This window comes from Mesoplodon mirus, assembly GCF_964341445.2.
Source record: "Mesoplodon mirus genome assembly, chromosome: 3".
Taxonomy (NCBI): domain Eukaryota; kingdom Metazoa; phylum Chordata; class Mammalia; order Artiodactyla; family Ziphiidae; genus Mesoplodon; species Mesoplodon mirus.
Window position 1 is genome coordinate 39,657,432 of NC_138978.1, and position 24,133 is coordinate 39,681,564.

The 24,133-nt window shown below is 51.5% G+C and overlaps 1 protein-coding gene across 5 annotated transcripts in view; it reads right to left on the reverse strand.

The window, feature by feature from the left end:
• ERI3 (ERI1 exoribonuclease family member 3) overlaps positions 1–24,133 on the reverse strand; it is a 130,385-nt gene that overhangs the window by 71,942 nt on the left and 34,310 nt on the right. For all 5 annotated transcript variants that reach the window (XM_082613646.1, XM_082613644.1, XM_082613643.1 and 2 more), the window contains 2 exons: positions 18,360–18,419; positions 13,760–13,851 (listed from right to left, as the gene is read on the reverse strand). In XM_082613646.1, the coding sequence (XP_082469772.1) occupies positions 13,760–13,851; positions 18,360–18,419 (152 nt within the window). The remainder of the gene's footprint in view (positions 1–13,759; positions 13,852–18,359; positions 18,420–24,133) is intronic.

The window sequence follows — 24,133 nt, forward strand, 5'->3', positions numbered from 1 at the left end:
AAATACTGTGTATCTCGCCAGCCCCTCTCTGGTGAAACAATAAGACAAGCACCTCTTCGGAGTCCCTCCCGCTGCAATTCTTCCAGGGAAAGTGCCCCACCTGCTGCGGCTGCAAAAAGTGCTGGAGCGGCCACCAGGACCGGCCAGCCCTCTTTCCCAGGTGGAATGGCAGAGGCCTCAGCAGGCAGCAGGGAGTAGGGTCCAGGGAGGAGAGTGAGCAGGTGACAGGAGGTTTCCAGGGTACTCTGGTCAGTGTCTTGGCTGGTGAGCTATTCTCTTTTTGGCTCAGGCACTCCGTTGCAGTTTGAGTGGTCTCCAAGATACCTCATTCATCCCCCACCAGAGTCTCCACCTGGCCTGTGGCCATCTTGACCCTTTGCCTGGGCTGCCTTTGTGTGGCCTACAATGCCCTCTGGAGGCTCTGAGGAGAGCATCCGGCAAGCATTCAGGATCTGGGATGCAGTCTGACCTCTGCTTCCAGGACACAGCTGTTCCCCTTACCCCTGGCTGATCTCCTCTGCCCTGATCCCAGCTCCCCTGACCCCTTCAGGATGTGTAACACCTAGCCTACACAGTCACACTTCTGGTGGGCATTTTAAACCATGCTCCATGGAGCTCTAGGGTGCTAGGAGGGACAGCGGGCTACTTTGTGGACTGGGGGAGGAGGAGGAAGAATGGGCAGGGCCTTGCCCCAGCTTCAACCAGAAGAGCTCAACTTTTATGGTTTGTAATATTGGGCTTTCTTTAACATTTTATTTTTTTAAAGTTTCCTGCTAAAAATACTACCCATTCAGTCTCTCTACTATGCTGCTCTGGGTTCTCATGGCATTTGTTTTGTACCTTCTTTGTAGTGTTCTCATGCTCTACCGTACTTATTACTTAGCCAGCAATTAGTTTTGCACGTGCTGCTCCTTCTGCCCTGATCACCTGGCAGTTCCCACAGTCCCCAGCACAGTACTTACTGGGCTCCGAGTAACTCTGAACAGGGGCTAACTTTAGGCTCCTGCTGGAATATTCTTCCAGGATACACAGTGCTTAGTGCCTTCGATGGCAGTTTCCAATGGTATTTCTTGGAAGAGAAGAGCTGAAGTGGGTGGTAACTGACACTTACAGGGAGGTCCTAGTGAAGATGTGTGGCACGTGCCACTCTTAAATCACCAAATGCAGCACACCTGCTACCATCATCAATCATCTAAATCAACCTCCGGGGGACCAAGAAGACTTTTGCATCTGGCCAATCTCTGAGCAAAATGCAGTATATTCCAACAGGAAATACCACTCACTAGACGTTTCTAAACCATGAATGTGGGACCATGGGAACATAGGATGATGCTCCTCAGCCAAGTACTCAAGGGTCTGTCCCCCTGTAGAGGAGTCACGAGTCCCACAGCTCTGCTTATCCGACTGGAGATGGGGGAAGCCCCTTGGCCCATCAACCCGACCCGCCGCCTGGGCCTCCTTCTCCAGCCAGCTTTGGGGAGGTGGCAGCAGGGGCGCAGGGGACTGTGCTCCTCCTAGTTAAAGCCGCTTGTTAATAGGCCTTAGATTCCCTTTTCCCCGGGGAAAGGGAAGTAGCAATGAGCCCTCTCCCTCCCTCCACACACCCCCACCCCACAGATGCCTCCCAGCAGGGCCAGGGAGGAGAGCCATTAGTGTGTGCCTCAGCAGACAATGGGGAGGAGAAGCCTCCAGAGCAAAGGACAACTGCAGCAATTAGAATGCAGGGAGGTTCAGAAGCTATTTAACTGGGTGACCCTGAGGTCGCTGCATCTGACTCCCATCCCTGGATAAATATTGTATGAGAGGGGAGGGGGGCAAGCGAGGGAGCCATCGCAGCGCTGCCCCTCCTTCCACTCCTTTCCCCACCCAACCCGGCTGCCTCCAGACACACACACCAAGAACCTTATTTACAGCCCTGACAGTCAGAGCACTCCCTCTGCTAACCAAGAGGGAATGGACAGAGCCGACTCACCCAAAACTGACTGTGGCAATCGAGGAAGAACTCAGCGCTGCTGGGGAAGGGAGCTGAGCCAACATGAAACGCAAGGCTTCCCCCAGATTCTGGGTCCAGCTAGCACAAATACTATCGCCCCAAAACCACCAGCAGGCGAAGCTGGTCCCAACTGGCAGCGAGTAAATAAAAATGGAGCATCCTTCCACCTTTTGGGGGCCCCGTAACGGAAAAACTCCTGGATCTTACCACTACCTAGGTGTTCCTTAGCAAAGACGGGAGTCCTAGCTACCTGCCCAGAGGAAGCGGGAATAGCCACATGCCACTTATCCAGCGGGTCCCTTAGCTGATCTAGTGGGGAAAGGCCACGAGCAGGAAAGTCAGACAGAGCAGCAAGGGGTCAGGGTGGGGGAAGAAGAGGAGAGCATCTGAGCACAGGCTGCTCCTCAGCCCCCTCGAGCCGCTCCTCCAGTCCTGCTCTAATGCACCCTGACATGCCTCTGAAGACAGAGAGCTGTTTGCAGTCAGCACCGTGATTTGTTAGTAATTATTTCCATGGTGTCACATTGCTGTCACTCTGTTAACAAAGAGACAGGCTGCCTCGGGCTGCCTGCAAGAAAGAATCGCAGAGAAAAAGGCCTGTCAGGCTCCCGGGATTCTCTGGGCTGGCTGGCTTTCTTCCCCAAACCAACATCCTTGCAGGCTTTGGAAGAAACAGTTTTACAGAACTATCAAGTCTGAGGCGTGTCACCCATTAGCCAGGGACACTGAGAATTTATCCCACCCGCTCACAGGCGCCCTTCCCAAAAGGCGACAGAACTAAGCCCCCAGAGTCCACAGATCATTCGGGCATGGGCCACTATGCCAGCTGCAGCCTTGAGTTCCCTGGCCTTCACCTTCCAAGATCCCTGTTTCCTGACCCTTCCTCCTCACTGGGGTGTTCACAGCCTCTCATGTGCTCTTAGGAGCCTGAGGATAGAAAACTATTTCAGAAGCAGCCGCCCCACTGGCATGGATGGTGGTTAGGGAGTATACGATGGTAGGGCATCTTCCCTCCTTGAATCTGCCAATCACCGTTCAAGACCAAAGCTGCTCAGGTACCAACACCTCTGTAGCCCCCAGAAGCCTGAGCACCTGTGAGGAGATCCTCTCTGAGCTGCCTGGATCGGGACAGAATCTGCACTAGGAGAGCTGGTGGTTTGCTTTAGCACAAAGTCATGTCTCCATTACCCTGGCTGGGAATTAGAGGACAGATTGGCAAGCGCTGACAAAACAGAGGTCACTCACCTTACAGGCATGGAAAGTTGGAGATTAATTCTCTCCTCTCACAGAGGGAATCAGACTCCTGGATAGTGGAAGGAAGCACCAATCTTGAAAAACCCTTTCACTGCCAAGCAGCAGCAGCAAAAGAGAAGGGAGATGAAAGCCCACGAAAGCCCTGGAGAGGCCCTGTCAAGGTGGCAAAAGCCACTGCCACCAAGCTCCCACAAAATCCCAGGAGACAGAGGAGCCTTGGCAAGACTAAGATTCTTCTGGTATCAGGGTCCAAAAGACAGAGGGCAGGGCTGGCTGCATGCACTGAAATGTAAACCCCATGAAGACAGGATATTTAGGAAGTTTTATCTCTGTTCACGGCTAAATCCTCAATACCTGGAACAGTGTAAAACATATAACGGGCATTCAATAAACATCTGCTGAAAGAATAAATAAAATGGGTCACTAGAGCTCAAAGGCCACTTCCACAGGCCTGGGGTCAGCCTCTCTCTATCACAGGGGTTCAGAAAAGAGGGAGGCCAGTGCAGATTCCACAAGAGACAGGGAAGACCACATGTCTGAAGGACTGGAATTAGGTTTTAAAGGATGAGGGAAATTAGGACAAGCTGATAGGTCTAGGGAGATGCTTGTATCAGACTCAACATTCACATACTTATTCGACAAACATAAAATGAAAGACTAAAGAAGGTATGTAGTCCAACAGAAAGGGAACAGATAAACTGCAGTACAGTAATACAATGGAATCCTACCCAGCAATAAAAAGGCTGAACTACCGATACATACAACAACACGGATGAATCTCTCATATGCTATGTTGAGCAAAGGAAGTCCGACTCAAAAGAGTACATCTTCTTTGATTCCATTTATACGAAAGTCAGTAAGAGGCAAATGATCCAAAAGTAACAGAAGTCAGAGTAGTGGTTACCTGGCAGAAGGAGGGCATTACTGACTGGGAAAGGGCACAAAGGAACTTTCTGGGATGACGGAAAAGGTTCTTCGTCTTGATCTGGGTGGTGATTACACAGGTGTATACTTGTATAACAATATATTGAGCTGTCCATTTCTCATTTGTATACTGTATGCACCCTGCTGTACCTATTTCATACCTCCATTTCTAAAAAGATAAAATTTTTTGAAAAAGCTGGGTCTCAAGAGTCACACAAAGGATGTTCAAAAGAAACACAAAAATATCTCACCCAAAGGAAAACATCTTCCAGCATCAACAGTGGCTCTTTCTCCCTGGAGTTCAGGACACAAACCCTCCAGCCTTCACTCTCTATTTGCCAGAGGAAAGAGAAGCCCAAACGAATGGCCAAGGCCTGGGAAGGTCCAAAAATGTTCAAAACACAAATCAGTGCAGCCCGAGTCTCAGGTGCAGGACATCGTGACCTGGCGGGAGGCCGCATGCGGCCTCTACTCCAGACCACGTGAACTCCAGGGAAGCAGAGCTGGCGCCCCCGGTCAGGCCGTGCCCTGCTGGTTCTGAGGCTCTCTGAAGCAGCCTGTCAGATTCTCCCATGCAGCGTAGAACCAGACTTCCAGACACTGCCCAGAAGAGCCACAAACAAAACCAATTTGTCTTCCTGACAAGCCAGGCGGAGACTGGCTGAGCTACCCCAACTCTGGGCGATGGTCAAGGTCCGAGTGCCTACAGCCCCTCCTGCCAGCAAGGAAGAGGCAGTAAGAGCCTCATGGATGGTCAAGGGGCACTCCACCTATCAGACCGGGGACCAGAAACCAGGCGGCAACACTCACCTCAGGACCAATTAAGCAGTAAAGAGCCATCTAGTCAGCAGCTCTGCAGCAGGCCGAAGCAGGAAGCTCCCACCACCATAAACGTCTCAACGCCTGGTCAGTCACTACATAAACATCTCCATCTTTTATCAGGGTTTTAACTGAGCAAAACTTCCATTCCAGGGATTCCTATAATCACTGAAGTGCTTTAGACCCTCTGACACCTTCCAGGGGGGTGAGGAGATGAGGCTGCCACTGGGGCCCCACCCTTCAGCCTAGAAATGTCCAGAAAGTGGAACACCAGAGGCTCGGCCTGTGACGGGCCGTGCTCGCAGACCCGACGACAGGACTTCTCTCTCCCCAAGTGCCCCTGCAGGCCCAAGGTCCTTCCAGGGCACACCAGCTTCCCCAGACTCGGGCTTTGAAGGAAGGCCTCAGGCTGCGCCACCCACTGACCTGCAGCTCCAGAACCACATGGAGAAGAGTGGGAAGGGAGCGCAGACCGGGAGCCGGGAGCCAGGAGCCTGCTCGGGCTCCAAAGAAGCCTGCTCCTGCCCTGAGGCCTGCCCAAAGGAAATGGATAATCCCCAGCCAAGCCTGCCATCAGGCGCCCCTTTACTGCCAGGTCCAGGCCCCAGGAAAGGTGCAGGAGGGGGCCCTCCTGCATCTGCGAGGAGGCTGGCCCCAGAGGCCGTGAGCTCTCAGGTGGAGGCGGGGCACCCCTCGCTCCTCCACGCCCAGGAACTCGGGGCCCAAGGAGCTGTCAGGCTAACGAGGCTACCCCACCACCGCTCCATCTGAGCGTGGCAGGCTGTGCCGCACCACTGGCTTCAGGTGGCTCTCCTTTAATTAATGGCATCCCAGGCTCTGCAGGGAGCTTCACCCCACAATGAATGGCCCTCTCTCATTAGAGGCAGGCCTGCCATGATGTATTCAGGGCGAGGGCCAGGACTCATTTCCCTGTCTGTGGGTTGGGGATGGGAGGGAGGGGAGAGGCAGCAGGGAGAGATTTATATCGAGTGACTTGGATTAGCTGCAGCTGAAACATGACCCCATCAACGCAAGCCGCCTTCTTGGGGCTAACCCCATGTACCTCTGCTGACGAGAGGGCTCTAGGGAAGCTGAAGGGAGGGCAGAAGGTCTGGTTCTCGTTCTCTCTGGGCTTAGGCTGCAGCTCAAAGGCCCAGAATTCCTATACAACCTCCAGAACCCTCTCCCCACCCCGCCCGCGCACACTTTGTGTGCACTGGGAGCCTGCCCTGACTCTGAGCTGATCTCGTCCACGGAGAGCCTCTTCACGGCCAGGAAGCTGACCCACTGGCCTCACAGCTATGGGACCGAGGCCCTGACCATGGCAGACAGCTGTTTCTCCTGCTTTCTGTAGGAAATACCCTCACTCCCTACCTCAGAGGAGGACTCCACGACATGGTAAGGCCCCGTGCCTGCTGCTGTGTGGGCAGGATGCCACGGGACATCTCAGACCTCAGGCTACCCAGCGCTAGGTAAAAGGCAGGTATCAGTCTGACATGGAAACATGCTGGCAGCCATCACCTCACCGTGGTGATCCATTAGGCTGAACCCTACGTCCAGGGTGGGGAGATCCTGTGCAATATGACTCTCCTTCCCTCCCCCTGGCGCCACTTCACAGGGATCATCAGACTGTGCAGAGTGGTCTGGGGTCTTCAAGGCAAAAAGGAAAGTGCGGCCTTCAGTGGTCCACGTTTCCAATGTACTTCTCACAGACCTGGAAAGAAGGCCACCCTGCACTCCGCTAGCCACACAAGTGGTTTTAGGCCACAGAGCTGGGTAGGTTCAGGCTGGCAGCAAAAAGCACACAGGCCTACAAACTCCCCCTGCAAATCCCACTAAACTTATGTTCAGATTTGCTTGTGCTTGGGAGAAGAATCCTACTCAGAGCCTGCCCTCTTTCCATCCTCAGCCCTCTTAGAACGCCAATTCACTAAGAGAGCTGGAGGGTGGGCCCTCACCTGCTGCTGCCAGCTCATCAGAAGGTTGCTTTGAAGGCCTGCTGTGTCCCGAGGAGGCCAGAGCAGAATGCTTATCATCTGTACACACCGGCTCCATGTCACCCACACTTCTCCCGGTCCTCGTGGTGGAGCATTCATGTACCCTTCCTTCCCTACTCAGAAAGAGATGTAGCTCAGTTCTGCTTTGCTAAGCCCTATTTGGCAATGTGTCTAAACACATGCAAACTTAATTAGTTCAGGAGGGGAGCCCAAGCGCTTGCAGTGACAGATAAAAGTATCAGGAAATGAGACAAGTCAGGACTGCCAGGGAGTTCTTACTCAAGCCCCTTCCCCCAGCAGGCTGCTAATCAAAGGTGATACAGCTCAGTGCTGAGACCAACTGGCAAATCCATGGACAAGAGACATGTTTTTTTTGTTTTTTTTTTTTTGCGGTAGGCGGGCCTCTCACTGTTGTGGCCTCTCCCGTTGCGGAGCACAGGCTCCGGATGCGCAGGCCCAGCGGCCATGGCTCACGGGCCCAGCCGCTCCGCGGCATATGGGATCCTCCCAGACCGGGGCACGAACCCGTATCCCCTGCATCGGCAGGCGGACTCTCAACCACTGCGCCACCAGGGAGACCCAAGAGACATGTTTTCATGAGCTTAAAGACACGATGAGATGCCCCCCGTGCTTTCAAACATACTACAGGACAGAGGTGTCCAAAGTGATATTGGCAGTGGTTTCCTTAAAACAGATCTGAGGATTCATTCATCTGTAGCTCAGCAAGAGGCTCTCAGACAGCCCCAAGTCATCCCCCACCACACCTCCTGGCCAACCACATCCCCACAGCAAAATGATTGTAACAGTCCAGACCTCTGCCAACACCAGACCAGGTACCAGAAGCCGAGGGTGTCAGAGAACATCCTGAGGCTCTGCCACTCAGTTGCGAACAAAGGAGAGGAGGAAGGGCGCTCCCACCAACCACAAAGCCATGGGCCACGAAGGAAGACAGAAGCAGACGGTCAGATGGCAGAGCGGTCAAACGCATGGCTTCTAGAGTTCAAATCCCTGCCACAAATTGGTTGTGTGCCCTCGACAAATTACTTACCTCTCTGGGCCCCCGTTTCCTCATTTGTTAAAAAAAAAAATTACAAAAATAATTAGTTTCCTTGGATTGTAGTAAGGTTTAAATGAGATTAATGTATAAATAGCACAGCAGGACTCCTGGGATGTAGTAAGTGCTCAATAAGGGCTCGCTATCTTTATTACCTGATGTAACTTTCCCAGAGCAGTCCCAGCCCTCAGTCCTGGGGGCACAAATGTCTCAGAGAAAGCCCTTCACACTGCGCCTAGGACCAAACTCCTCCTCCCTCGCCCAGGCCCCCCTACGCCATCTCACCCGGTACCCACCGTGGAGGGCCCAACACCCAGTGCTGGCAGGGGCAACCCAGGAGCTCCTTGGCACTAGCAGAACGGTCCTCTAACCCGTCACACTCAGGCTGGTGCAGCAGGGCCCCAGGTTTCCTCCCCCATTCCATTCTCCCTGGACCTACCCACTATGACCCTCTGCCATTCTTCCTGAGCAGGGTATTCCACAGGCCCACTCCATAACTTAGTTTTCATTTATTCAACACACATTTATTGAACAACTACTAAATGTCAAGCATTGTCCTAGGGTTGTAATGGTGCCCACAATCTAGGGAAAGAGATGGACAAGTTGAGGCAGCTACAGCACACTTTCATGTATCAATAAGCACATGTGCTCCAAGAACACACGGGAAGGCACCTGGAGAAAGATGTTAGGAGGGACCCTTAGGAATTGGCCAGTTAGAGCATCTGGCTGGGGTGGGGACTGAATACATAGAGAGCATCAAGAGATGAGGCTAGAGAAATAAACAAGAGCCTTGAAAGCTCCAATAAACAGTGTGACTTTGCCTGGAGGGCAAGGGGAAGCCTTGAAGGCTGCTAAGCGGGTGTGATATAATCTGCTACAATTAGGAGAAAGGAACAGAAGCAAGACAGTCAGAGAGACCAGTGAGAAAGAAGACTTTCGTAGGAATCCAAGAAGAATATGGTGACCTGAACTAGGGCAGTGGTAGTGGGTTTGGAAAGAAGGCAAAGACTCTGAGAAACCTCTGGGACAAAGGATCAATAGGATTTGGCAATTAATTTGTTATGGCTAAAGGGAGGAACCAAGGGTGATTCTCAGGTTTCTGTCAGAACTACTGAGTAGATGGTACCAGTCAGTCATTATTTAAGAGAATGGTGGAGGACAAGGTGTTGGGAGAAAAGTAACACCTGAGCTTTAAGGGGTCTGTGTATATCTAGGTAAGAGAGAGAACAGGGGCTGGATATGAAGGCTTGGAGTTCAGATGGCAGATGGAGCCGATTCCTTTTCTCCAGTGGGATCACTGCTGCCATGTCAGTTCCCACTTCTCAGGTGGAGGAAAAGATGAGAAGACAGCATACAGAGAATAACTGAAGCTGGGGAATAGATTAGATCACCCTGGTAAGTGCGAGTGTGTCGGATAAAAAGAAAAGACAACTAGGAGAGAGGTCGAAGAAATACCAATATTTAAGAAACACCAAATTTAAGAAAAAAGGAAAGAAGAATCTGCCAAAAGGACTGTGAAGGGAAAGTCAGAGAAACAGGAGACATAAGTAGAAATGAAGAGTGCTTCAAGAAGGATGAAGTGGTCAGCTCTGCTGAATGATGCCAAGAGGGCCCAGACTGACCCCCATCAAGCATGTCACCGGCTCAGCATTTCAGCCTTCATCTACACGCCCCACGAGACAGTCCCTGCCCCACAGTGCTCCCCAGGCGGGTGCTTTCACCGCCATGGGACTTCACTCCAGGTGATAGCAGTCTCTGCTCTTCCACAGTCTTGGCTGCATGACCCTCAGTAGTCCCCACTGAGTGCATGCCCCCAAATCAAGCCGTGAGTAGGGTAATATGAGCAAGTGTCTTTTTTTTTTTTTTCAATCAGAGACATCATGTTTGTTTGTACTTGAAACAACAAGGGAGACCTATGTAGTCTGGAAAGGGTTCAGTCATCTGAAAAAAAAAAAGAGTGTGAATTCAGGTGTGACTTTCACACAGACGCTTCCACCTGCCTCCTGACTGGTCTTCTTCATGATGAATAAAGAACAAAATAACACAAAAAACGTCATGTCCGAGTACTGAAGTAATTGGAATAGATCTCATTTCCTATGGCTGGACAGCGTAGTATTAAGTGCTTTCCCCCAGTTGGCACTCCTATAAATTATCATTCTTTTTTCAGAAAGCTTTCTACCCAGGTGGCTAAGTTTTTTGTTGCAAAATTAGTTCAGATGGTCTCACACAAAATAATGTTAAATGTTGAGCAAGTATCTCTTAAATCTCCAGACTTTCACCAACAGAGGGGTGTGGCATGCACACCTCACGAGGAAAGCAAGGAAAACACTCAAGTCAAATGCCAGGCCCGCATTCACACAGTCGACCTCCAATGGTCGCTATTCCAAAGCTGAGGGGGAGGGGGAGGAGGACCCTCTCAGCAGACCTTGAGCAGACCCCGGGGCCCTGCCTCCCCACAGCGGTGTCTGCTGATCCTGCCCCTCTCCTCCAAAGGGCTCCTTCCCAGACGGCACCGTGGACCAGGTCCACCCTCATATCAGCTCTTCCTTGTCCCCTACTCCCAGCCCACACCCCCGTCCTCCTGATCTCAGACCCACAGGCCACTGGAAAAGCCTTTGGTCTAGCTTCTCAGCTACCTGTGCTATTCAGCTGGTAAACACAGGTCTCCAAGCTACAGGTGAAAAGCTGAGTTCCTCAAGGGCAGCACCTCTGCCGGTGTCACTCCTCACTCCGCATCCGCCCTATCCTCCCACCATGCTGAAGGTGGAAGCCCTTCACAGAGACAATACAGAGAGCCTGGGTAAGTGGAAAGAGAGAAAATTGGTGAAAGAACACTAAACTCTACAGAGAGCTTCAAGAAATACCAGGTAAGGCAAAGGAAAGGTAGGTCAGGTAGGAAAGGCAAGCTGACCAAGAGCCAAAACCACGAGTGTCATTTCTTAAACAGGTTTAGAAGGAAAATTAAATCTGCACCCCCTAAATTAAAACCCACCGTAGCAGGATCTGTGATGATAGCATCAAAGCCCATGTAAACCTGAGTGTCAACCCATTCAGACTGACCAAAGATGGACACAAAATGATTTTGTCAGGATGGGAGCAGATTTCTTTTCTCCAGTGGGATTTCCGCTGCCACTTCAGTCCCCATTTCTCAGTGCCTCACTAATCAGGCCCTTTCCAACAAAAGTGATGTGAAGCTGGTTGGAGGGAGAGGGGGGTTGGGAGAGAGGGGAAGGACAGCAACGAGAGGGAACCATGGCTCTGAGAGACTACAGTGGGAAATGAAAATATTTGCCGAGTTCCTTAGACTTAGTTAAATCTGAAAATGGATGTCAAAATAAGAAGTGAGCCACATACTAACAAGTTGTGGGTGTCAGTTTAACACCACCCTTGTCAGGCTCATCAGCAGGCTTTACCAGGCGTGTGAGAAAGTGGCTGTTCTGACGACAGCCATCTGACGAGAGGCTCCAGGAACATGGAAAAGCTGTGCACCGTCACGCAGCACTACTTAGATTTCCTCTCTGGCTGTTTTTATTTTGTTACACATTTAATTAAGAGCCTTCCCAGCACTTACGTGGGGTCCTGCTTCTAAAAGGCAGACACAGAGGTCTCCTCCCCCAGCCACCTGCCACCTGCCACCTCCCTGCTCACTGGCTTTCAGAGCTTCACTGGCCTTCCCGAGCCAGACCCAAACCAGCCACCAAAGTCCGCCGGAATCATCTCTTTCGGAAGCTATGTGGCCTTAAGAATTCAATTCTGCCTACCTCTGAGTCTGCCAATTTGAGCCTCAGTTTTTAATTGTGCTTTGTTTTTTTCATCTATAAAAGGGAGACACCACCTCCTACCCGAGAAGGCAGTTAGGAGGACTGAGTGAAATGTAGTATGTGTTCATTAACATCTGATTTCCTTTTATGTGTGATTTGATTCCCCAACCCTATCCCTCTTCTTGATTACACCAGTTCTCGTGAAGATGCAAAGCAGCCTCCTGAGTCACCAAAATCTGTCCAGGGCCTACCGTGCCAAGGCCTGAACTGGTGCTGCAGGCCAGCACAGGCCAGACCCAAGTAAGATGGCATCTCCTCTCCTTCTCATGCAGAGACCAACCAGACGGTCCCCAACATCACGCACAGGAAAGCTTTCATATACACATATAAGTACACACCACTCACAGCTATCACAGAAGATGCTGAAACTGGGTGTTTGGGACATGAACACACCAAAGAGAGAAAGCCACTGGGAGAGTGGGAGTCTCAGAAGGCTACCTGGAGAAACTGGGCCTCTGGTCTGGGCCACACGAGCCCCAGAACTCTGGGTGTCAGCCTGAACCCCACCCCACCCCAGACAGCTTCTCCTGTGCCGGAGCTCCTCGTAAGCCCCTTCCCACTTCAAGCGCTCAAAGCTGCCCAGGATGCCGTAACAGAGCAACAACAGCCTTCCTCCTCCTCACCTTCTCTGTGGAACCCTCCCCCGACTCAGCTCTGCCTCCAGGCCCAGCCACTGTAATTTCCCTGACAACGAGCATCAACAGGAGCTCTGAAGCCTGTGGTGTGCAGTCAGCGTGCGCATGACCTAAGGGCTGAGGGAGACAGGTGCACAGGCGCTTATGTGATCCAGGCCTGCCCTTCCTCCCACCTCACCTAGAGGGTTGGGTCCAATAGCAGGCTGGACAGCCACCTGGGTGCAGAACTTCACCACAATGCTCAGCATCCAAAAGGCATAAAAAGGATCTTGGTGAGAAAGTAATGCCTGAATTTGCAGGAAATGTCACCCTAGAGCCACGACTCCCCACCCCGGCCAATACCCTACCCTGTGTTCAAAAGCTCACACACACACACACACACACACACACACACACACAGTGCTTGCTGCCACCTTCGGTCACAAAGAACACAGAGGTATCGATTCTATCAATCCTCAGCAAACAGTGCCCCACCACCTCCACCCCGCTTTAGTTCCCTGGGGGGTCTCTGAAGCCAGGTATCCAGGAGGATAGCCAAGAGGCAGAAGTGTCAACCCAGCAGAGGAACCAGTTCTGTCTTCCATAACTGGGGTAGGATCAGGAGACAAAGGAGAAAAAGCAGTGGCGACAAAGGAGGAAAGAGGAGGCTGGTAACCTGGGCAGCTTCCTAGAAGCTTCCCTCTCTCATCCCCACACTGGGCTCTCCGTGGGACTGTCAGGGCCTTGTATCCCAGATAAAAGCCTAGCCTAGTATAACGGTTAAGAGAATAGACCCTGGAGCCAGGTTGCCTGTGTTTGAATTCTGGCTCTGTGTGTTCTTGGGCAAGTTACTTAACCTCTCTGTGCCTTAAGGTCTTCATCTATAAAGTAAGAATAACAAGAATCCCTAGGGTTAGTAAATGACTTACTATTTCCAAAGCATTTAGAACAGTAAATACTATGTATTTGGTTTAGAGAAAAATGTAAGACCCTCTTGTACCTCCTTCTTTTCAGGGCAATAACCTGTAGCTCCACAACAGGAAGGGCTGCCCTGGCAAAGGCAAGAAGGCAACGGCAGTACTAGCAGGGTACTGAGCCTGTCCACTCCTGGTCCTAGAGGCAGAAGGCAGGGCCCCCAGCCCTCGTCTTGCCCTGCTGACCCCCAAAGCCAGGGGCTCCCTGACCCAGGTGCCCTGAGGCTTGGACATCGGAGCCTGAGAAAGGCAAAACCTGGCCCCGCAGATTCCAGGCCCTGCCAGCAAAGGAGTCCTACTCATACTCACATGACTTTTAAGTCCCAGTCTCCACAGGTGACAAAAATTGACTTGACGTTTGGATCTAAGAGGCCTTCCTTCGCCATCCACTCATCGACCCTCTGAAAAGTACACAACAAGAACAGATGAGATTTTCCTTTGTTTCTTCCCTGAGTCTGTGAAGAGCCACACAGTGAAACGCAGATAAGCTGCTTGTAATCAGACCAGGAGAAAATTGTAATCTTATCCCTCCACTCTGGGTTCTCAGTCTTGGCTCAGAACTTTGGAGGCCCTTGCAGGACAATCCCTGCAGGCAGATCCCACAAGCCCAAGTGGTGGGGGGCAGGGAGCCCCTCCACTCCCCCAGTGCCTGGCAGCCCACCCTGGACAGGATAAGGACAGATCCCAGTAGGTCAGTCCACATACCTTTGGTCCTCAAACAAAGGCACAGCCTAGCACAGACACAGGCTGTCCTGGGCCACGAGAACAGGCTGGGAGGAGGCCCCATGCAGGGAACTCCAATTCACAGGTTCATTCGCTCATTTATTCATTCCACCCTCCCACCAAATGTCTACTAACCACATTTATTAATTTGGTTATTCCCCAAATGAAGGTGAAGTTAATTTTCACCATGAGTCTAGCAGAAGAGGCTCCTCTGCCGGGCTGTAGGCCCATCTTGACAACAGGGATAGCACTGCCTGCTCCAGTCGCTAGAAGCTCATAAACTGGCCCCAGACTTTGTATTTCTCCTCTCCTGGTTGGGGATTCAAATTCAGCGGAATCTTTTTTTTTTTTTTTTTTTTTGTGGTACATGGGCCTCTCACTGCTGCGGCCTCTCCCGTTGCGGAGCACAGGCTCCGGACGCACGGGCTCAGCAGCCATGGCTCACGGGCCCAGCCGCTCCGCGGCATGTGGGATCTTCCCGGACCGGGGCCCAAACCCGCGTCCCCTGCATCGGCAGGCGGACTCTCAACCACTGCGCCACGAGGGAAGCCCTCAGCGGAATCTTTTGAAGGCTGAGCTCAATTCCTAGACAGGGAAAGAAACTACTCCTAAACACACTTTAAGTCTTTCTTCCCCTTCATCCCTTTGATCCATTTTATTATTTGCCTCACACTGGAAGTACAAATACTAAAATCAGTATATACCGAGAAAATTATCATAAAGAATTCATGAAGCATTGCCTATTTTTCAGAAGATCCCAGGCATGGGGCAAGAGTGCAGCAGATCACACTGCTGCTCCACTCACACAGGAGGATTATTTTTAAAGGCTATACTGCATAGTCGTTAGAAACGTGGGATTGAAAGTCAGACACATCTGGGTTCTAACCTTGGCTCTTCCATATCCTGGCTGTGCCACTGATGGGAAGTCATTTAAAAGTCACATAACCCCTCTGAACTTCAGTTTCCGTCATCTATAAAACGAGGTAGGATGACTAACCTTACAGAATTGTTTTGAGAATTATATGTGATAATGTATTAAGTGTCTACCTAAAAATAGACAGTAGGCTGGGAAGGGGAGAAAGACAGATCATCTTAATACAATATAATAGAGGCAGCAATGGAGAAGTACCCAGGATGCCATCAGACCAAGAAGAGGCAGAGGCTAGCCTTACCTTTTACAGGGAAAGGAGTCAGAAAGGCTTCATAAAGATGACTGAACTAAGGGCTTGATGACAAAACTAAGAATTTGCTTGACAGCATGGAACACAGGAAAGGACACTCCAGGCAGAGGCAAAGGCTTAGGCACAGACATTTTGTATCTGATTAGCAACTGTCTGTTTAATGTCTGCCTTCCCCACCAGACTATCAGCATCACAAAGGCAGGGACTCTTAGCTGTCTTATTCACCGTCTTAATCCCTAACCCAGCACAGTGTCTTCTTGATTAAAATGTGAGTAAGAAATAACGTGACTGGAGTCCGCTGTGATTGAAAGGAAGGGCAGGAACTGAGGCTGGGGGACTAGGTTAGGCCAGACTGTGGAGGGCCTTGTGTGCCCAGCAGGTAATGGAGAGCCCATGGTAATCCTGGGCTCCCTGGAACCGCAGAGATTCTGGAGGCCTGGCCCATGCTGAAGCAGTCCTGGAACAGGGCCAAGGATCCCATCGAGGTCCACGACTACAGCAGCCCTATCTCCTGGGACATCAGGGCCACTCCTCAGTACCAGACTCTGCAGACCCTCTTCACAGTCTGCACACCAGAGAATCCTCCTCAGCCCAAGGGTCTCCCCAGCAGCTAAATTCTGGACCTTCCACTGCTGAATGGTTTGTCTCCCCAGTCACTCTGGCCCAAACCCTTGCACGACACACACACACATGCAAGCACACATGCATCCTTTCCCCAGGATCACCTAAAGAAAATAAGGCAGACTTTTCGTAAGAAAAGAGGTAAGGCAAACCTGGAGGTCCCTAAGTCAGCTAATCTCGCTCCAGTTCACTGGCCTTAAATCCCCAAGGTAAGTGCCCCACCTGCTAGGGGGCTCCCCAACGCCCCAATTCCTGCACAGTGGTCCTGGAAAAGAGAGCAGGACAGGACAGGACAGGACTGTCAGGAGGCAATGCCCAGCAAGACCAGGGCTTCACCATGAGAAGCACTTACTGCTCCTTGGAAGCTTAGGGCCAAGGCCATTCACTCATGCAGCAGATATTTAGTGAGCAGCTTCTGCTACGAGCCTGTCCAGGAAAGTGACACTTTTGGAATCAGGCCTGTCCTTTTCCTTCCCTTCCTGTTTGAATGGATAAAGGGTTGGAGGGTCCACCAAGATAAGCCCCAGTCAGCCAGCCCTCCTGGCTATTGAAGGTCTAGAGGAATGCAGACTGAGCCCTGCTTAGAACAAATGTGTCAGGCAAACATCTAACTGGCCATCTGCTCAGGGCCTTGCTTAGGACAAGAACTAGCTCTTCAGCTCTATAACCAACTCAGGGCTAATGGGAAAGAGTAGAGCCCGGTCTGGTCTCCTTGTCGTCCCGGAGATTTCCTATCTAGGCCAGTGCCAGGAATCTCCCCCTCTTCACCCCCAAAATATGTTGAAATAGCAGAAAGTAGCTTCCTGGGTGAGACTCAGAATCCTCTGAGCATCCTGCTCCAGAGCTGGCCTGGGGTCAGCAGGAGGAAGCCTTCTGAAGAACAATCTCCCCCTCAACCAGCGCTGCTGTGGAGAAAACTCCATAACCTCGACAGCGCTGGTTTGGTGCTGGTCCAGAATAAGCATCTTCTTCCCGGGATCCCAGCCAGAGACACTCCAGGGAAAAGCTGCCTGCCCCCTTGGCCTTGCTCTGGGATGCTGGCTGGGAGATAGGGAAGGAAGGGTCCCCTCTTTCTCCTTGAGTCTGGGCTTGGAGGGAGCAGTCCAGGCTGAGGACCCCCCCTTAGTCATAGGGTGAATCTCCCCACCCAAAAAAGAGGGTCAGTGGGGCTGGGAGACACCTCAGAGCCCATCTTCTCCCAACCCCACAAGAGCCTGACCAGCCACAGAGCCTGGGCCTGCACACTCCCTGGGACAGGGAACACACTCGGCCACTGGGTGAGCCTAGACCTCTCTCTCTGGCCCTAGTTCCATCCTGAGGAGCCCCAGGAAATTCAGTCTGCATTTCTCTCTCCCATGGGACAGGCCTCTAGGCTCAAGAAAGAGATCTTCCTCCCCCTCCACCACCCTGCTCCCTCCAGGTGGACTACCTCCGAGGCAGATGTGCTCTGCTATCCTCCCAGACACTCTGCTCTCTCCTGTGATACAGGGGCTGAGCTTTGGGTTTATTGCTCTTAAAGATAAATAAAGCACCTAAGGAGATCCACAGGCTTTTTCTCTTCTCTCCTCCCGCTAGAGAAGGGAGTGGAAGGGGGACCTTTCTCCCTCTCTGAAAATCCCAGGCCCGCAGGGGTGGGAGACGAGCTGAGGCCGAGCACCGCTTCCTGACTCCCTCAGGCTGGAGCACAAGCAGCAGCATCTTAACCTTTTCCAGCTCCCGGAGGAGAACATCCCAGAAGTGTGGTCTCTGCCAAGGGTTCTAAAGCCTTTAATTTGATTTTCCTCACATAGGCAATTGTTGTAATTATTCTGATTAGGAATCATTACCCAGCGCAGCCTCTGCACCCCTGACAGGCACGATGCATCCAGCGGCAAGCTGCAGTGGGGCAGGCGGGCCGGCCGCACCTCCTGGAGGAGCTGACAGCAAACAAAAGCCATCGATGGGGAGTTCTGCGTGAGTTAATGAAGTGCTCACATGCCACAGGAAGCCAACACTAAAGCTAAACAAAAACACCTCCAGTCCCTGGGGCCAGCCCGCAGTGCTGCAGCTTGGCTCCCCTACTCCCAGCCGCCCAGCGCGGGCTGCCCGAGCCGCTGGAGCCGCCAGCCAGCACAGCCACGGGCCGGGAGCTGGCGGGGCCTCCACCAACCCCCGGTGGCACTCGGACATCTCGTCAGTAACCCTGACGGGAACAGCTGGAGATGACAGATCAATGGTTCAATACTCTCAACAGCATGTCACGGATGTGACAGCAAATGTTATTCTAATCAAGCCATAATCATAGTCAAATTACACGGCTACGTTCTCACGAGGGGAGGGAGAGGAAGGCGAGGAAGCCAGCAGGAAGGGGTCAGAGGTCAGGAATTAAAGGTCACTCAACCTACCTCCAGCACTTGCTGCAGGCTTGGCTGACCATCCACCATGGCTTGAATAATCCCGGTGAGCTGAAAGAAAAGAGAAATAGCCGATGGGTGGAAAACCAGGGCGCAGGGACTCAAAGCTGGACTGGATCCTTTCCTTTCTGTTCTTCTCCTTCTACCGTAAAAGACTCTGACCTGAACAGCTGTAGGCTCCGAACCTGACAGAAGCCTTGGGAATCAAGTTTCCCCACAACTTCCTGCCCCAAGATGGGGGTACACATCCATATACCAACCACGGGGTGGGTCTCAGACCTGTTTCAGCTTTCATTTTGCAGAAAATTTGATTTTATGTGTCTTCTGAATTCAATAGGCTCAATAACTCCCCCCGAATTACAGTGAATTCACCTCCAAGCTTCTCAGAAGTTCCTGCAGAACTCGGGGAATGCTCACACGGGACCAGCACTCTTGGTTCCAAGTCCACCCCTTCTCTGAGCGCCGGTGTCCAGCACTTCCCCCTCTGAAACCAGCAATGGGCCGGGGGAGCCCCCCAGGCATCCACCCTTCACCCTGCATACCTGGGCCCTCAATACCGGCTAGCCAAACAGGAAACAGGCACCTTTAGCAGACAAAAAAGCCTACTAACCTAGTCTAGAGAATTTCTGACTCAAGGGCCTCCGCTCCACCCAGGTCAGGCCTAGGTTTAAACCAGCTTGTTGCTTTGTTTTGTTTTGAAGCGGAAAATATCCCTCAAGTGCAGACTAGATAGGCTGCCTGGAAGGCTTGCGGCAGGAGGCCCCCTGCACAGACGTGGGCCCAGCTGGAAATCACGGTGACCAACATGCCCCCAGACACTTCCAGACAGAGTAGCATCTCAGGCCTGCTTGGAAACTTTCTTTTTTTTTTAAGTGCGGGGGTGGGGGGGTGGATTAAACTCCAATTAAACTATAATTACATTTAATGAATACCAAATAAATACCCAACTCACAGAAACCGCTGGCTCTAAGAGGGAAGGTTATTTTCTCATAGCGACTTACATGGAATGGTAATACACACCTTTTAGGGAAGAAATTTTCATTTTAAGAACGCTGAGTTCCTCTAGGTGGGTTTCTGTAGTTCATCAAGTCATTATTAGGTGGTATTTTAAGGAAGTGTAAGGACACAGCCACTCTATTTTATATTCCAGAAACTGTTTTTATATTAATCTGTATTTTAATTGGGTAACAGCTGCTGCCTACAGACTTCCCATGGTCTAAAAGGAAAATAAATTAGAAAGATTAACTACACTGTTGTTTTGCGAGGCTTTAACCCACAGCATGCCCACCCGGCTGGCACCTCCACACCCTTTCCTTGCTTGGGAGACCAAAGAACTGCCCAGCAGAGGGAGGGCCTGAGCCAAAGAGAAGAAAAGGTGGTCGGTCCCCTGAGGGCTGGGGGTGGGGATGGGGAAGAGCCCAGGGTCTGCAGCTTTCATCCTGGAGTGCTAAGACTCCTCCTTTTATTTAGTCAACATCTACTCCTGGAGAGGCTGAGCCCCATTCTAGGAAGCGGGGATCCAACAGTGAAGAAAAGCGTGGAAACCCTGCCCTTGTGGAATCTGCGTTCTTCTTGGCAGCCCCGTCCTGGCCCAGTCCAGCCAGTACCCAGAGCCTGTCGGCCTTCCCGACCCACACACTGAGCAGGAAGGGGCCGGTGTTTTGTCTCCTGCAGGGGCCGGAGTCCAGAGTAGGCCTGGTGCCAACTCCAGGTCCAATAGCCAGATGACTGGCTGGCACCCATGCACCTACCACTGCCCTTTCTCGCCCAGCTTCTATCCTGCTCAGTTCTCCCAGGGCCGAGTCACATCCCCAAGCGTGGAGCTGGGGCTTTGGGTCAGGACTATCCTGGAAAAGAGGGCCCACAGCCATTCTTCTCAGAAAGCCCCAGGGTCTGTGTACAGTCTCACATCCAGTCTGAGTTTCCTGGGGCAAGGTTAGGTCTACTCCTTCTCTTGGCTCCCACTCAGATGAACACTGAAGGGCTTCCAGAAAGTCTCGCTTACACAGGAAACCAATGGCACCCTTGCCAAGAACCCTCCCTCCGTGGAGATGGGACTTAGGTCAGCACTTGTGTACAAGGTGCACAAGCACCTTCCCTGGGCCCCAGGAAAAGCACTACACCGAAAAGAAAAACCGGGGCGCTGCTCTGCAGGGTCTCTCACCACAGACTAGGCCCAGCTCTTCCCACCCTGGGGTGTGGTGAGGGTGGGAGCCTCCCGGATCCTGGGGCTCTCTCACACTCCTCTCCAGGGCTCAGCAATCCCAGAATCATCAGCCTGGGAGGAGCCTAGTGAGCTCAGCTCCCTCCCTCTCCATGCTTTCCAGACCATTATGTCCAGCAGGACATGGCTTACGGCTTACAGTTGAAGGACTTGAACTCAACCCCCAGAGACACAGGGGCTTGAGATCCTTTCAGGGGCAGGCCTCACTCCCCTGCATTAATGCCTCCAACAATGGACCACATCTTATCAGCTCTGCCAGGGCACTGGATGAAGAGGGGTTGAAATCTTAAAAGTCAGTCCCTGTACCTGATACTGACAACCTATAAGACTTGTACCACAAACTGTGAGGAAGAGAGACAATATAATAAAATAAATACTGGGAAGTTATACCTTATGCCTAACCTAAATCTTTCATGCTGCTGTTTAAGCCCATTCCCACTTGGGTTAATATATGTTTGTAAAAAGCTTTCACAGCCTCACAATGAAAGGTACTAGAGCAAAGCCAAGTATTTATTAAGCTGAGAACCAGGGCTCACAGGCTAAACAGAGCTCAGAGACCTTAACCACTTAAAGCAGGAGAGGTGAGAGGAAGAATTAATGTGTGCTCTGTGGCTCCTTTCACTGAGGGATTACAGATTAACTCCCGCTTCTCCAGACTCAGAAACCACAAGGCGAGGGGCTTTTGACCCTGACTGATAACATGGCTGGTTACTGAGGTCCCCTCCTGCACAAGGGCTTTGTCCAGGAACGAGCTGGCTTCCTCATAAACACTGGCAACTACACGAAGCAGCCCAGGACACTCGGTGCCAATAGCACGTCAGCATCCACTGCTTTCTCCCTTCACAGTTTATCTCCAGCACAATCGTATTCTGACACCAAGACAGTTTGTTGATTACATAAGCACTTGTCTCTGGTGTGCAATCTGATAATCAGACCCACTCTTTCTCCTCAGACAAAGAGACCAATAAATCTCACCCTTTATAAGTACAGGTGCAAGACAAAGCCCTTTACTGGCAGTTAGCAAAATGGGTATTTTTCCTAGGTTTTTTTTTCACAATGACAACAACAACAAAAAAAGACTGCACATGGTCAGCCCAGCTGCTAGAGACAGAGATCTGAGGAGTTGGAGCAGATTCTAGGGGTGGTAGGGAAAGGAAAGAAACACATCCCATCCTATCTCTGTCAGAACCATGTCTCCAGACCAACTATCAACTGGAACTAAGAAAGGACCTCAAGAAGGCTAACAGCATGTCCATTACACAGAGCAGTAAGAGTGTCTACACGTGGGCTGCAGACTCACTCAAGGCAGAATCCCTCTTCCTGCTGCCCAGCACTGAGCCTGTCTCTCTCCCAACACAAGCATGTGCTTGTGCGTGTACACACACGGTCAGGGTTCTTAAAACACTTCTTGTGCAAGAGAGAAAATCCTACCAGAGGAGCTGCTTAGAAAAATCTGGAGGTTTTTGTTCCTCACACTTACTAATGAAAGATTCCTTCTGGCCATAATGACCTCCCTCCTGACCCGCAAAGGCAACTACCGCCAGATTGGATGAGGTCTCAGAATGACAGCCCCATCCTGTGTCCATGCCTCTCTTTGCATTACAGTCCATCTAGTATGAAGATGGGGCAATATTTAGATGACCTGAGGTTTTACAAAGAAGACTTTACTTACTCAAAAGAGCAAGTCAGCAGCACGGCTACTCCAAGGGGAGGCAAGGTGTGGTTGAAAAACTCCTTGACAATATTCACTCAAGGAACATGTATTTTTACTTGGTGCCAGGCCCTAAGGATGGGACCGAGATGGATCAGATCTAGTTTCTGCCCTCAAGGAACTCACAATCTAGTGGGGAGATGGATAAATGACTGCAGTATAATGTATCTGATTGGTGCTACGCTGGGGTGAGCACAGCCCAGCTCAAGGAAGGCTTCCCAGAGAAGGTGACCCTGAGCAGGGTGCTGGAGGACAAGTAGGAGGGTGGGCGCAACACAGAGGCAGAAAGACCATCGCGTGCAGAGGCAGACCGAGGGAAGTGAGGGGGAGACGAAGCAGGGAGATCTGAGGCTGGATGCAAAGGCAGGGACCAGGCCAGGGAGAGTTCTGAGCTCCGGAAGCCTGAGACAAAATGGCAGAATCCATACCTACAGCACAGCCACAGCCTCACTTCAGAGCAGGCTTCGTAATGAGAATCCCACACCACCAAGGCTACTACCCTCCAAATTATGTATGTGTGTCCTTGGGTGAAACTTTCTACAAAAAAGGAACATCTTTCATCAAAGTCTCACAATCAGGACTTCCTTGGTGGCGCAGTGGTTAAGAATCCGCCTGCCAACGCAGGAGACTCAGGTTCGAGCCCTGGTCCGGGAATATCCCACATGCCGCAGAGCAACTAAGCCTGTGCACCACAACTACTGAGCCTGCGCTCTAGAGACCGTGAGCCACAACTACTGAGCCCACGTGCCACAACTACTGAAGCCCGCGCGCCTAGAGCCCGTGCTCTGCAACAAAAGAAGCCACCGCAACGAAGAGTAGCCCCTGCTTGCTGCAACTAAAGACAGCCCGCACACAGCAACAAAGACCCAATGCAGCCAAAAATTAAAAAAAAAAAAAAGTCTCACTATCCCCCCTCCCCTTCCCCAAAAGAGAAGCAGCAGCCGCCCTGCTCTGAAAAAAAACCCTTTTCCCAATATTCTCAATCATCCATTCCTGCCCAGGGCTGAGTTCCAGCAGTGCTCTGTTCCATTCCTAAACAAGTAGCAACTTCCACTTTAGGCCTGCCTGTCTATGCCAGGCAGCAAGCTGGAACTGGAGCCCCCGACGGGGAGGCCACACATAGGAAGGAGGAAGAAAAGGATAAGAGGACATTACACTTTCAGGCCAGTGGAGGGCTCAGGTATCTGGCTGGTTTAAGGAAAGTCTTCCCTTCCCTTCCCATAAGGAAGGGGATTTTCATCATCATTAAAATGATGACTTTTTCCAAAAGGGGCAAACAGGACAGATTAGCACCCCCTAGTGGTATAGGTAATTCCCAGGGGAAAGAGGGGGAAAAACAGTGGACCCCAGAGGAAGCAAGAGCCTCAACATCATTGGTAGGAACAACAACAGGCTTGAGAGACTAGACACCTTGGCAGGTGGATGCCTACAACAAAAGGTCCACCTGGGTCCCTGGCATCCATCCCTGGAGAGACCCTTAAGATTCATATTTGGGCTAAGTCAGTCTCAGAGCCCACTGAGCACCCCCAGCAGAGCAGGCAGGCCCTTCCCCAGCCCCTTCCACACCAAAGGGATTGTTTTGGGATTACTCAAGAACTTCTTTCCTCCTGTTTCATTCATATGAAGAAAGTAGGTCTCTAAATGAAGGCACAAAGTCTCTAATGTACTCTCACCCCAAATGCTTAAGATTCCAAAAACGCTCATGTTTTCCCATCACCTCTACCACACACACTTGACCGGTGATTCCACCACACACAGCCTGTGGCTACCACAGAGTAAATAACACGATGCACCACAGGGAAATGCAGCCATAGAAGGCCTCTCCATACA